Source organism: Pyrgilauda ruficollis, unplaced genomic scaffold, assembly GCF_017590135.1.
Source record: "Pyrgilauda ruficollis isolate IOZ18807 unplaced genomic scaffold, ASM1759013v1 scaffold24, whole genome shotgun sequence".
Lineage (NCBI taxonomy): Eukaryota > Metazoa > Chordata > Aves > Passeriformes > Passeridae > Pyrgilauda > Pyrgilauda ruficollis.
The window spans coordinates 2,159,137-2,174,286 of record NW_024523648.1 but is presented as its reverse complement, the minus strand read 5'-3'; the positions used below and the strand labels follow the sequence as shown (position 1 = coordinate 2,174,286).

At 37.4% G+C, this 15,150-nt stretch overlaps 1 protein-coding gene across 3 annotated transcripts in view; it reads left to right on the top strand.

Annotated features, from left to right (window-relative positions):
- TRDN (triadin) overlaps positions 1-14,599 on the top strand; it is a 222,549-nt gene extending 207,950 nt beyond the window's left edge. For all 3 annotated transcript variants that reach the window (XM_041469826.1, XM_041469828.1, XM_041469827.1), the window contains one exon: positions 13,033-14,599. In XM_041469826.1, coding sequence (XP_041325760.1) covers positions 13,033-14,519 — 1,487 coding nt within the window. In that variant the 3' untranslated portion in view covers positions 14,520-14,599. The remainder of the gene's footprint in view (positions 1-13,032) is intronic.
- The last annotated feature ends 551 nt before the right edge of the window (positions 14,600-15,150 follow it).

The window sequence follows — 15,150 nt, the reverse complement described above, 5'->3', positions numbered from 1 at the left end:
TTGCTCATGTCTTCAGAATCTGAATTGCCTCCCAGCTTTACGTCACATGGCTAGAGCTAAATCCAGAAGGTAGTGCCTCCAGTGGCTGTTGCTAAGCAGGGTGAATTTAGTTCTACCAGGGTTTGCCAGCAGTTTAATTTTATCAGACAGTTCAACACTGTCTCTTTACTGAGCTTGTATTGTCATAAAAGAAGTCCTGCTGTTCCCAGCAGAGGAATTGTTATTGAGGAAAACAAGAGTTTGGATATAACACTACACAAAATCCAAAAATCCCCTAAACTTTTATTTAATAAAGATTTCAGTTAGAATGATAATTGAAATGGAGAAATCACTTGCATCATTCAAACACCAACTTCCCTTTCAATAGCTGCTTCACTGCCTTATCATACACTGTTTCTACCTCTCCCTTCTCTTCTCCTCTCCTCCCCTCCTTTCTCTATCCCATGCCTTTACAGTGAAATAAATATATGGTATTAACCTTCAGTTACTTGGTATCCATTCTTATTAATGTAAGATCCCTGATTGTTTTTTCCTTCTTTGGTTTTATCCTTTTTTGTGTGCATAAATGTGTTTGTATATAAAATTTAAACCAATCTTTAAGTGTGAATGACAGTAATTTTAAAACAAGTATTTTCTTGTGATATGTTGAAATTATATTAGTTGAATGTACTGGACATAAGAATAAGTTGACAGAGACAATGTCATGTCAACACATCTAAATGTCATGTCCAGCACACAGTGTGTCCTACCATGACACTGTCAGTGTTTATTGAGCAAGAGAATCCAATTTGATTTTGCTGCCCATCAAAACCACTGTATTATTACTATTACTATTGCACTGTGAAAAAATTCAGTAACTTCTGGCACCTCTTATATATAATTTTTTGAATGATTCATCCATTTGCTCCTAAGTTTCAGTAAAAAAACAAATCATGCCAGTACTGGACTCCTTTGAAAACTCAATGCTAGCAAAATTGTAAAGCCTGTGTGCTCTGATTATTGCTATGCTTTGTTGGAAATGTCTGCATTACCACGTATGTGTTGCACTGTTACATCTTGCATGGTTTTACTGTCTAACAAAAAGAATTTTTTTAATGACTCTTGGGGGAATGTCACTTTGGAGATATCCACACATTTACGGGAGAATTACGTGGTTTGTGTGCAGTGACCATAACATGGAATGTAACAATATTCCATAAATATACAGCTTATTTATCCATTTAGCCTTCTTACTAGAAAAGACGAGAGCCTTTTCCTTAAATGAATTTTTTTCTTAAATGGTTGTTAGATGTAATCTATCACACTCAAGCTAAAAGACAGAAATAATACATTTCACCTTCTATTACAAAATTGGTTTTCTTAGAATAAAGATCACATTCATTGAACTTTGTTGTTATGTTTCGAAAAGAGCACTGACTTTGACAAGTGACAGATCATAACTTGTTCTGTTCCTTTAATTTATATATATTTTTACTGTGGTGATATTTTCCCCTCTAATGACATTAACTATAATGAGGGTGCCCCTCTAGTGCTATTGATTAGATACATTTTCATCATATGTTATACTAAGAAAGTGTTGTTAGAGACATGTACTACTGACTTTGTACTGGTAATATTATTTTCCACATTGAAACACTGGTAAAGGCTGATTTCTTTTGTGTGTTCAGCAAAATTTGGGTGCACAGACACTCATATGAAGCAATCTTCTGGGTGTTTTTTTCTCACTGTTGAGCATTATTTGTGAGAAAAGGCGTATTAACTCCTATAGAATAAATCTATTTTACCTTCTCCAGACCTTGCTGGAGAAGTCCCCCAAATGCCTAAAAAAGAGCTGTTAAGGTGAATCTGAATTCTCATTGCTATAATAACAACGTTATTGCTAGCATTTAATTCTGCTCCTCAAACATCTTTAGCCCTTTTTCATTAAATAACTCATTATCTGACAGACCCCTTGATAAAATGGATATGAAAACTTGGACAGTCTTTGCAAAGATATGCAATTAATTGCATTGCATCACAGACACTTTGAAAGTAGCTTTGGGAGCTACTTTCCAAATATTCTTCATTTCCTTTTGTTATTCAAGGCACAAAATAAGACACAAAAGAAGTGTCCTCATGGTATAATTGCTTTATTTTTCCTGTCTATGCAATGCTAGAAAAATGTCATTTGAAGAGGATGTTTTTAGAAATATAGAACTGACTTAAAGTTGTAGTGGTATTTCTTGTGTATTTGCAATGGACATATAAATGTTTTCTCCTCTTCTTTTTCCCATCCTTCTTCCCATTAAACATTGTAATTTCTGAGAATGACGGCAGTATTACTGTATAGCATGACCAATAAGAAAGGAGTATAAGCCCTAAACAACTTCACACAATCTTTGAATCCAGGGGGTTCTGTTTGTTTCTTTTCTTTCTGGAACTCATCTTGGTTGTTCTCGTTCTGATTGATTTCTCTCCTGGCAAAAATTACTTAAAGGAATACTTTTCTTCTTTTTTTTTTTTTTTTTTTTTTTTTTTTTTTTGAGAAAGTTCCTGAATATTCCTTCTGCCAGCCTTTTAGAAATTAATTCATCTCAGGTACCAGATGTCCTCATATAAGAGCTTCAGTTCTAATGTCTTAAAAAAGCATTATGACACTTTTCCAGCACTGATTTTTTTGTTTCCTCAGTAGCACTCATAAGGGGAATTTAAGCAATTATATTAATTCTCATAAACTACATCCTAAGCAAAAGTATAGCCCAAATATAAGGCTTTTTTTTTTAGTTTCTGCTTAAACTGATAACAATGTCTATTTAATATGTCTACTGTTAAACCACATTTTTCTCCTACTGTTCATCTTTTTTTCTTTTTGGTAACATTTGCTCTGAAGATATGAGACAATACATTCAAAGTGAGCACCCTCTTCAGTTTAAAAGACACATTCTGCATTCATATTGAATGTAGGAATTGCAAAGGCAGTGTGGGATGTATTTATGTTCTTATTTGCATGCCAAAATTCAAATTGTTCTCTTGACTATGTTTTGTATCATAACACTGTTGCAGACACAGTAGCAAAGATGTTGTTATTTTTTGAATGAATTTCTTATCTGCATGTTTTGCAGCTGAGGTTTGCTAGAAAAAACAGCCTAAGGTAGGGCAACATGAAACAGAAATTGTAAAGAAGCCATAATAAAAAGTGTAATACTGAAATTATTTCATCCTGTATAGATTGACTATATGGACAGCTGACTTTATTTTACCTAAAAAGTTAGAATATGATAGAGACAGACAATTCAGTTTTAAAAAAGTATGAAATTCATCAGCCATAAAAGAAATATTAGATACCAGAAAATATGGAAATTTGCAGTATGTCTATTTCAAACCTCTGATTGTTTAACTAGCTAAAATATAAAAGATCCATTCCATCGTGGAATGATGAGGAAATTTACTTTTATAAGTGAATAGTTTTGCACTGGGAGAATTAATAAGACAAAATCTAAAAAGATAGTATGGGAAAAAAGAATTTTTAAATAGTTTGACTATTTCCAAAAGCTGAAAATTACATCTTTCTCTACCTACATTTGGAAGCCTGACACCTTGCTTATCAAATCTTGCACTCCTATAAATGTAGCCACTAGATCACACACATATTCTACAACACATCAAAATAGTTCAATCTTTTGCCAAGTGAATCTGCTTAAGTTTTAAATCAGGTGTAAACGTTGCCTTAGTATTAGGATACATTCATTAAGCATTGTGCCTTTAGTTTGTCTAACCCTCAAAAGAATGAAGAAAATGGGGACTTTTCAGAATGAAATATTTCAGATAAATTCCAAGGAAAATCTAGTTTAAAATCATAAAAACAAACTTTTTCATATTTGTAGATTGTTGGAAAAACTTTTTTCCAATATCATGGATTGAGATAAAGATAGTTTAATAGATAAAACAAAAAGCCACATGCTCAAGCAAAGCAAAGCAAGGAATTCATTCACTCCTTTCCATAGCCAGGCGGGCATTCAACCATCTGTAAGAAGATAGAGCTCCATCATGGGTGACTATTGCTTGGGAAAACAAATGCCGTCACTGCAAATGTCCTCCCCTTCTTTCTTCCCCCAGCTGTATCTGCTGAGCACGATGCCATATGATATGGATTATCCCTGTGGTCAGTTGGGGTCAGCTGTCCCAGCTGTGTCCCCTCTCCACTGTGCATACACCGTCCCCACACGGGTGGGATGGGGTGAAAGGCAGAAAGGCCTTGACTGAATTAGTCCTGCTCAGCAAGAACTAAACCATTCCTGAATTATCAACACTGTTTCCAGAAGGAATCCAAAACAATGTCCTGTATTACCTACTATAGGAACAAAACCTACCCCAGCCAAAACCAACACATCCTGGAAGAATGATGGTTTTTTCCTCCTTACCTTAAAACCTGTTTTACATATCCTGCCTTTTTTGGTTCCTTGTTCTTATTCCTGTCCCATTTGCATTTTTATTCTATCTTGCTTTCACTCTTCTGGCAGAGAAATAAACAAAACACCCTGTTCTTGGGTGAGGGTTTTGGAGAGTTTTGGTTTTATTTTATTTATATATACCTTTTGAGGGTATTTGGTGATCTATGCAAAAAAAAATTAGATATAGATATAGATAGATAGATAAATAGATATAGATATAGATATACATAGATATAGATATAGATATAGATAGATAGATAGATATAGATTAGATTAGATATAGATAGATATAACCTGCAGCCAATTTCAGCACTGAAAGTTTCACAAATTAAAAACAAATTATGTTAGTCTTATGAAAACAATTAGCAGGAAAATTTAACAAAATTCATTACTACTATCCCTATTTCTCCTGAGGTTCCTCTTTATGCAATGTTTTTCTGATGTTTTCTAAAGATAGATGATAAGTAGTAGGCTATATAAACATTTGAATATCACTTCACCAAGTTGAAATCAACATGAGAACATACCAGCCAAAAAACTGGTATCACTTCACAAACACTGCAGATAGAAATAATGCAACAAAGCATTAACATTCCAAATAAAAAATTATATAGTGACATTTAGCATTACACATTCGAAGTAAACATAATTCCTAGATAATATTTTTCAAAATAATTAATTTCTATCTCTTTTATTTCCAATTTAGAATTGTGGGCCACATAATTATTTTGTATCTGCTGGCTGAGTTGCAAAAATCTTAAAGTTTGCCCTTTCTTTTCCCCTTCATGAATTTAGTGGCTTTTGACAAGAGGTTATACATGAAGTTTTCAAATAAAAGACTGCAGCATCTAGTTCTACTAGTAGTTTTAGAATAATGATCAGGTAACACTTCTGGAAAACACTATGGTGTCAGGCATGCTATAATTGCAATACGTAAATAACCTAACCATGTTTAAAATACTTGCAAGTATGTAGCTGTGCATGTTACTCTTTTACAGAACTTTGCAAATACAGGTGAAGAAAAAAGAGGTACATTTTTGCATCTGATAGCATGTAAAACATGGGGGGGATAATAATTTTTTTACCCACAAGTAAAATATTTATTTGTATTTATTTGGGCTAGAAAGTGCATAGTGCCCTACTTGCAGTCTTCATGAAGGAGATTGTAATTGAGTTTTTTAATTTTCATTTTTATATCTGTAAAAGAAATACACAGAAATAGTTTCCTTTTAACAGTCAAAGGTGAATTTGTAATTGACATTTTTCTTCCTTTAAGAAATTTGTCTTTGTCAATCTTGCATCCACTGTGATTAAATTTTAGGGGATTTTGTGTTTATGGGATTTTTTTAAAAGATCTGATTGAAACATATCTGACTAAGTATTTTGGTAGGACAATACCTATTTTAATCACAGTGGTTTTTGTGGCAATGCATTGTTTTTAGTTAATTTTACTTATGAAAGTTACCTTAGCTCAAGAATGGAATAAGTCTATTTGTTGAAATTATGTCTAACAAACTTTCTGTTTCTGCCCAAGTGTGTTCATAGAAAGGTCAGTGGTGGAGGACTTAGCACATTCACCCAGTCCACGGCTTGTCAAGCCTCACAGGAGAACCTTGGTCTGACACATTTGGGCTGTGAACTCTAATCAGGGGAGTTGCTTTATCTCTGTTTTCTAAAAAAAGCTGAGATTCATCTCACAGAAAAACAGAAACACTGAGAATTTGTGGGGGGGAAAAAATCCTCTCTAAGACTCAGTAAAAAAAACAGTAAGTCATTAGATCTAGAAGGATCCAATTTCCAATTTTATTTTAAAGTGTGTTTTTAGACAAAAAAAGACTTAACCTTTGCATGAGTTAGGCAAGAAAACTACAGAGGATAATACAACTGGATGGAATACACCAGCATTTCTGACCCACTGCTCTGTTTTCCACCATTTAATGGGACTTGGAAGTTAATAAATAAAGCCTGCACCCCAGTTTATAATGCAGAGAGCCCTAGAATCCATCTCAGTTTAGAACTGTCACAGGGAAAACTATTTTTTCTTTTTTTTTTTTTTTTATTTAAATGTGATGAACAGCAAGGGAAAGAAAAAGTCATCAGACAATCAACTGAATGAAAACTAACTTGTTTCTGATGCCAACATTCTCCCAGTCATCTTCCCAAACACCAACTGATAAATACTTATCTTTTAAAATCTTGTCATGTTAATCTCACAGTGCAAAACTCAACTTTTCAAGCAAATTATATCAATTCCATCTGTGCTGAAGCATGTGTTCTTGAGAGCTTTTAAAACATGATGGAAAGTACGACTACATACATAGTACTCAAAAATTAAAAGAGAGAAAAGTCACATCCATGATTGTGAAAGGTCAGAAAATAAGTACAGTCATTTATGATCCCTTTAGTCACAATAAAAGATAATTTACCTGAAGTCTAATAAAATAGATATGAGTTAGATATGAATTAAATATGAGTCTTTCTGGAACTCTTCAATATATGTGAAGGTCACTGTGAAATATAAAACCAGAAAATATATGCGTGAGCTTTGGGGCCTTACTTTCTACTATCCCAAAATACAAGTATTCTGGGAGAAGTAGGACTATAACTCTGAGAAAAAATATGTATTTAAATGTGAAATTGTCCCTGATTTCTCATCTTCTGCTAAAAGAACTCTCATTGAGCTTTTTAGCTAAAATCTTGTTGATATGTGAAACCTGGCTTGTGATCACACTAGAGATTTGTGATGTTATACTGACTTAATGGGAATGAAATCATGCAGATGTTTTCGAAGAATATGGAATAGACTCATGGCCCCAATTTGGAAACCATAAACATTAATCATCTCTTCCTTGTTTTCCTAGCTCCTGTCCGCTACTTTCAATGTGTCTTCCTAAATGGACCTAATGGATTTGGGCTGCAATTTCCTATTAATGCCCCTTCTAACAAGGAAGAAAAGACTCACTCAAAGACTTCCAAGAGAAAGACAAGGAAACCGGGGCAGTAGAGAGACTGAGTCCTGTGATCACTGACATTTTGCACTTTATCTTTTCTGCTGAGGTCCACAGTAGCTACAGTGGTACTTGTCATTGCAGGAACGCGATCCACTTGCACGCATGTACCTGGAAATGCTTCCATGGGGCAGCGGCAGAACAAGCAGTAACGAACCGTGTTTAACAAAGATAGAAATGTAAAAGTGCCCAGTTTCTCATGGAAAGGCTGCAATGCTAACAAGGCATTGATGTGACTGTGTGTGTGAGCATGTGCGTGTGTTTTCATGCCTCTTTCGCTCTTGTTTTTCTTTACCTACATGCTCAGCATTGAAGTGAGTCTGTTTTCCATTTAATCTTATCTAAGGAATGAAAGGTTGAATGTAGCTCTTATATCAACAAGATTGCAAGACTAGCTGCAATCCTAAACCATTTCTTCTTAATGTTCAATCAAATTGCTGACAGGAAAATGCCTCACTAAGTCATGAAAATGTGCTCTGTGACTGGTGCTATTTTTATGTCTCATTGACCAGTGTAGCCTGAAGCTCACACTTACTTGGAGCAGCTCAATATCACTATCAGTAAGTTGACTCCACAAGTCATGGTAATGATGAATATTTCTATTTAATCTGAAACTTAAATGGACTGTTTGCCCTGCCTGTTGGTGAAACACAAGCTCTTCTCTTCCTAAGGCCCTAAGTGAAAAGAGAAAGTGAAACCACATGGCAAAGGTTAGAAAAACCACTGTTTTACCGATGTGAAGGTCCGAAGAAACAAATGAAGTAATTATAGTGCTTCCACTTTTCTTCTGTGGCTAAATCAGATTGTTTTGCAGCAAAAGCCATGTAAGTAGACAATATACCAGCCAACAATTTGCTATTAGATTAAGCCAGATGAAAAGCTAGGATGTGAGATGCCATTCACGAAACTAAAGCAACCCAAATTTGCAGTTAATATGTGAATTTGATGCTATCTCAGATCAATGAACAAAAACAAAAAGCAAAGCTAAACCCAAACAAACAAAGAATCAGAAAAAAAATGAAACATAAACACATGAAATAATCTAGGTATCTCATTTTACTGGATGAAATGAAAGAACTTCCTCACTGTAAATGGCTTACAGTAGAACTGAAAGTAGATGTGCTTGTCCTCAACCTTCTTTTGTACATTTATGAAGAAATAAATAATTTGTTGCCCTAAAAGAGAGACAGGATGGCATTCGATCCATTTAAAGCTGCATGAATGAAAACTGGCATCTCACCAGTCTGTCTGGCAATGTAAATAATGCATCTTTGCAAGCTGCTATTTGTTTGCATTTCCTTATTATATTTTTTGCATTTAATCTGGAAAATATACAGCAGTGACCTTAGTTATGTAGTTGCCTGCTGAAGCAACATGATCCTCTTTGTGCAAACCCACTACTTGTAAAGTCTGAACATGCCAAAAATTGTATATCAGTTTTTTATTTTTAGTATAGACCAAGATAGCATTGGCCTCCTTCCTCTTACACTCTCCCTGCCCATCCATCTTACTTTAATCAAATAGTTGACTCATGTGAGTTTTGGACAACTGATTCTTTGACAGATTACTGCAATTCAGAAAGCTTTGCTGTTACACTTCTGGGTCCAGTTGGTATTCTCTGATTACTGGTCATGGCCTTATGTGAACTGGATCCTTGGTCTTAATGTGCTCTGATATTGCACAGGTCATGTGCTGCAAAAACTGTCATTGCAACAAGCAGTTTAGGCAGTGGTGACCAGAAAGAGGCAGGAACAGGTCCTGCTCTATAAGTAGCTATTCCCACATAGAATCACACCACAGATATGAGTGTTCATGGTGAATGTCTCCAGAGACCCCCGTGAAATCTGCTCTGGAGATAGCACTGCCAACAGAGAATCTTTAATGGTAGAATTATGATCTTCAATTTTCTTTTGGTGTCTCTTTTTATATTTCCAGCAACTTTTTCCTTCCCAATTTGTGATTTTGTATATTATGATGGATGTTATTGCCCTAGGTTTTTACTGTGAAAACTGTCTTAAAAATGAGGTTTTAACTTTCTGAAAAATCAGTTAATTCAAGATTTTACTTAATGCAAATAATCAGGACAAAAAAATTTATACTATAAGCCTTTATTTTTTTTCATCTTCTTTTAGAATTTTTTTTCATTATAATTAGCTTGAATCCTTCCTTCCCATCTGAGATGGGAGATAACAAGAATTTGTTCTGGATCTCATTTCCATAATGTTTCAATTAAGAATGTTTCAATGTTAGATATCTGAAAGCTTTGGAAATATAAACAGTAAATATAATTGCATAAGTGAAGTAAAATCAATAATTTAATTTTGTTTCCTAATCAAAATCATGCCTGGAAAAACAGAAAAAACAGGTCCACTCTCAGAGGGGCAAGCATTTTTCTCTTAAATTCACCTGGAAACTTTAAAAAATTCCTGGTTTGCATGGTTTTACTCAAAGTAGCCTGAAATATTGCACAAACTTACGCTGATTGTTATACATTTTGGAAAATAAAAAATATAAACCCTGCTTCTGTGGCTGTGATATGTTGTTCTGTAAATTCAAAAGTGCAGGACAAGAGTTTACGTATGCAAGCTTTAGAAACCTTCTGATTATAAAGATGCAATTAGGCTGGAAAAATTACTAATCCAGCATTGTATTTACTCCCAATGGGATTTTAGCAATACTTAGCCAGGTTTTTTACACATTTTATTGATTTCACTCTGACATACAGAAATCTAAATTGTTGTTGCAGTCATTCAAGGTAGGACTTCATCTACACCAAATAATTTATGTTCATCAAAGTGCTTATTTATATATAATACAACTGCACAACCAGTACAGAAAAAGCTGTGATCTCCAATGACAAGTTTATAGTTCAGACAATTACGAAAATGTCCACTAAGAAACTGAGTGCAACAAATGGTGAGATTCCCAACTCACACACCCCACAGGAACTATGGCTTACCTCTATCAGCAATGGTTAAGGCAGATGGTCTGGTGTGGGAAGCAGACTGCAGCCTGGAGGTGATACAGCTGCAGTTGTTCAGCTCTGCACTGGGGTTCAAGAGTCCTTTGCCCTGCAGAGTTTGGTGGACCATCCCACGTGAGGTGTGTCACTCAGCAGTTTGCCTGAGCAATTTTTTCTGAGGTGCTAAAATCCTGGTGAAGTCAACAGGAGTGGTCAATTTCCAGCAAGACCGGTGAGAAGTTTTACAGTGCTGCCTGACCCAGAGCTGCTGGCTCTTGCTGGTGCAGTCCTCAGACCCCATCCCCAGCCCTCAGTCCCTGTTCAGTTTCACTTCTACCTATGTCACAGCCGGAGTCCAATTTTGTCCATTTTAAAACCTTCCAACAAAATGGAGCTTTTCTCAGTGGCTCATTTCTATTGCACCAGTGAGTGTGGGGGTGCTCAGAAATTCTGGCTAAGAAAACTTAGGTCTTCTTTAGTGATTAACTGTTCTGGAGCACAGCACTACAGGTGCCCAGGTGCTGGTGGAGGCTGCAGGGTGACCTCTGTGAGGAGCAGCCCTGGGCTGGACATGACCAGTTCCAGACGGCTCCAGGGCACTGAGCTCAGGGCACAGCTGAGGCTGATGGTGGTGCCTCCGGGAAAGCATTTGTAAGGAAGGTTTGGAAGTGCCACAGAGAAAGAGAGGAGGAACAAAAAGAGTGAGAAGCAGAAGGTGGAGCACCAAGAGCAGAAGATGAGGAGGAAGAGAAGCTGCTCTACACCAGGGCAGATATTTCACTACAGCCTGTGAAACATCCATGCCAGAGCAGGCTGAAAGTCTGAGAAGGACAAAGCAGTGAAGAGGAACCACCGTGGGCCAGCCATTACTGATAGAGACTGGTGTGAAGGAGTGATTTTAAGCTTGAGAAAGGAGGAAGAAGGAAAGATGTTAATTTAATGTTTGCCTTTCTGTTTCCCACTATCCACATCATGAAACCATACATTTTCGTGAGCTTATTTTCCCTGAGTCTTCCTTGTTCACAAGAGTAATTAGTAAACAATCTGCCAGTCCTTAGCTCAACCCATGAGCTTCCTCATTCTTTCTTGTTCTTCCTATTTTCTCTCCCTGAGTGAGGGCAGGAGTGAGAAGCTGGGTGGAGGTTTGGCTGTTAACCAAGGCTGACCCACCACAGCTTGTTCTTACACAGATCCTATACATGTCCTACTGAAAATCAACAAAATGCTATTTATCCCAGGCTGGGGGTCGCCACTTAGAACACAAGACAGAACATATGTAAATTGTACATTGCCACAAAAATTTATCCCACCAATCCCCAACTCTAGAAATTCACAGCTAGTTTTTTTTATACACAGCAACTGACTGCTTACTGTAGTCTTGTTTAGATGCCAAATTCTCCATGATAAAAACTCTAGGACAACAAAATAGAAGTGCAGTAAGCACAGTTTTAGAGAGGTCTTTATCTGCTAGGACACAGGCACTCAGGAGAGCAGCTGAAACACTTTTCCCTTTCCTATCTTAAAACTTTTCTTCCACCTCTCAGTATAGTAAGAAATGAGAGACTTATCCCCTTAGGGAGAACACTGGTCTCCCACTGGTCATTTAAGCTGCTTTGAACTTAAAACAGTCAGCATCTGACTGCCCTCAACTGCACACCATTGGCAGCACTTCTTTCCAGGGATTGAAGATTTTGGAAGCCAAGAAAAAAATTAAAAGTACTATATGAATAGTAGTGTTGAAAGTGAAGATGTGAGGGGCTGGTAATTGACAAAATAAAAGGAAATGAAAAATGCTTTATAAGGGTTCCTAGGCAGGAACCACACACAAAAGTAGTATTTGCTAAATATTCATCTTAAAGAAGGTGATATTTCTGCCACCTTTTAGTTCTCCAGAAGGAACAAATACAAAGACAATTGAAAGTATGAAATATGTATTATTTATACACCTGAAAAGGTCACTAGATCTCTAGCTTGAATACAATCCATTTATCCTGAATGAAGTTCTCCAGAAATTCCCAGTTAGCCAAATACATAAGGAGTCATATTATTCACCTATGGGCAAAACAGAGTACTCCTCCCAATGCTGAATTCTTAGAAATTTGATTAAACATTGAAATGACATAACATTTTGTGGGGTTTCTCTTGATTTACGGATTTTTGTGTATGCATGTCATTTGTGATATATACTCCACACAACCATTTGTTCTGAAGTCCTCACATCTCAAGAACTGGGATCGTTATTGTTGTAAATACTTCTCATACTGAAGCAGAGTTTTCTTCAGTTTTCAGTTTTGTCTTTTATTATGATAGAGATTAGTCAAAGTTTTAGAATACATTTTATTTTGGCTGGTCTAAAAACCTAGCAATTCATTCAGTAATGCTTCCTTTGGGAAAAGTATTGTAAAAATTGCACTTTCCAGATACAACTTTTATTACACAGCTCTTTTACCAACACTCACTAGATAAAATTTCTTTACAACTTTGAGTCTTTTTCTTTGGCTGAGTTGCTTGTTCTCAAAGGGAAAAATATGTTCTTGCTCAAATAATGGCCCCTGTGTTCCCTTTGGCTTGATTCTTGCTCTGTATTAAGAATAACCTAAGTTGTGCCATTTTTCTTCTCCACCCATTGCAGGAAAAATCCGAGCTCAAAATCGTTTAAGGAGCCTGAAGGTGCACAAGTCCATGGGACCTGACAAGATACAACCATGGGTACTGAAAGAACTGGCTGAGGAAGTGGCTATGCCACTACCCAACATATTTGAGAAGTCATGGCAATCTGGTGGAGTTCCCACTGACTGGAAAAGGGGAAATATAATACCCATTTTTAAAAAGGGAGATAAGGAAGAAGCAGGGTACGACAGGTCAGTCAGTCTCACCCCAGGGTCTGGCAAGATCATGGAGCGGCTCCTCCTGGAAACTCTGCTAAGGCACAAGTTAAATAATGAGATGATTGGTAACAGCCAGCATGGCATCACTAAAGTCAAATCATGCCTGACAAATTTCCTGTCCTTCTACCACAGGGTTACGGCAGTGGTGGATGAGGGAAGGGCAACAGGCATCATCTCCTTGGACTTGAACCAAGGCACTGTCCCACATGACATCTATGTCTCTAAAATGGAGAGACGTGGATCTGATGAGTGGGCCACTGGGTGGATAAAGAATTGGCTGAATGATCATGCTCAAAGTGTTGAAGTCAGTGGTGCAATGTCCAAATGGAAAGCAGTGCCAAGTGGTGTTCCCCAGGGGTCAGTGTTTGGGCTGGTGCTTTTTAACATCTTTATTGGTGACATGGACAGTGGGTTTCAGTGCACCCTCAGTGAGTTCACTGATGACACCCAGATGTGTGATGCGGTCAACACACTGGAGGGAAGGAATAACACCCAGAGGGATCTTGTCAGGCTTGAGAGGTGGGCCCAGGTCATCCTGATGAAGTTCAACAACGCCAAGTGTGAGGTCCTGCACCTGGTTTGGGGCAGTCCCAAAAACAACTTTAGGCTGGGCAGAGAATGGAAAGAGGCTAGCGCTGGGGAGAAGGACTTAGGATTGCTGGTGGATGAAAGACTTGACATGACTCAGCAGTGTGTGCTAGAAGTAAAAAAAGCCGTCTGTATCCTGGGCTGCAGCAAAAGCAGCGTGGCCAGCACATCAAAGGAGGTGATTCTCTCCCTGTACTCTGCTCTGGTGAGACCCCAGCTGGAGTACTGTGTTCAGGACTGGGAACCCGAGCACAAGAAAGATGTTGACATGTTGGAGCAAGTCCAGAAGGGAGTCATTAAGTTGAGCACAGGGCTGGAGCACATCTCCTATGAAGATAGGCTGAGAGAGATGGGGCAGTTCAGCCTGGAGAAGAGAAGGCTTCGGAGATACCTAATAACAGTCTTCCAGTACCTACAGGGAGCCTGCAAGAGAGCTAAAGAAGGACATTTCACAACAGCATGTAGTGACAGAGAGAATGGCTTTAAGCTGAAGGAGGTTGGGTTTAGTTTGGATATTAGAGAGAAAGTTTTTACTGTGAGGGTGGTGAGGCTCTGGAACAGGTTGCCCAGAGAGGTTGTGGACTCTCCATCCCTGGAGGTGTTCAAGGCCAGGTTGGGCAGGACTTTAAGATACCTGGTCTAGTGGAAGGTGTCCCTGCCCATGGAAGGAGGGTTGGAACCAGATTATCTTTAAGGTCTCTTCCAACCCTAACCATTCTATCATTCTGGGTTGTGGACTCTCCATCCCTGGAGGTGTTCAAGGCCAGGTTGGGCAGGACTTTAAGATACCTGGTCTAGTGGAAGGTGTCCCTGCCCATGGAAGGAGGGTTGGAACCAGATTATCTTTAAGGTCTCTTTCAATCCTAACCATTCTATCATTCTCAAATTCTAAAGGATACTCTGCCAACAGGCAAACTTCTTCCCAGATTTGATTTTACCTGAAATGTTCTATTAATTTCCTTTCAGAATACCAAATGGTAATAAGCATGCCCATGTTTAAGCCTTTGGGGTTTGTCTCAGTCACCAATAAAATTGTAATAGATAGTATGGCTGGTGGTTGAATCTGCAAACTGCTGAATTTGGGTAGTAGCAGAGGTAATAAGAAGTTTCTTCCTGTTAAGTTTGATATTTGCTTTCATAATTCTAATTTTTTTTTCATTTTTTGTGCTAAATCTTGCTCAGGAAATAATTTGTTCTTCTATTAATCCCATGTTAAACTCCACCTAGAAGAAAAATCTTTTTTGAAACTGAATCACCAAACTAAAAAATGTTAG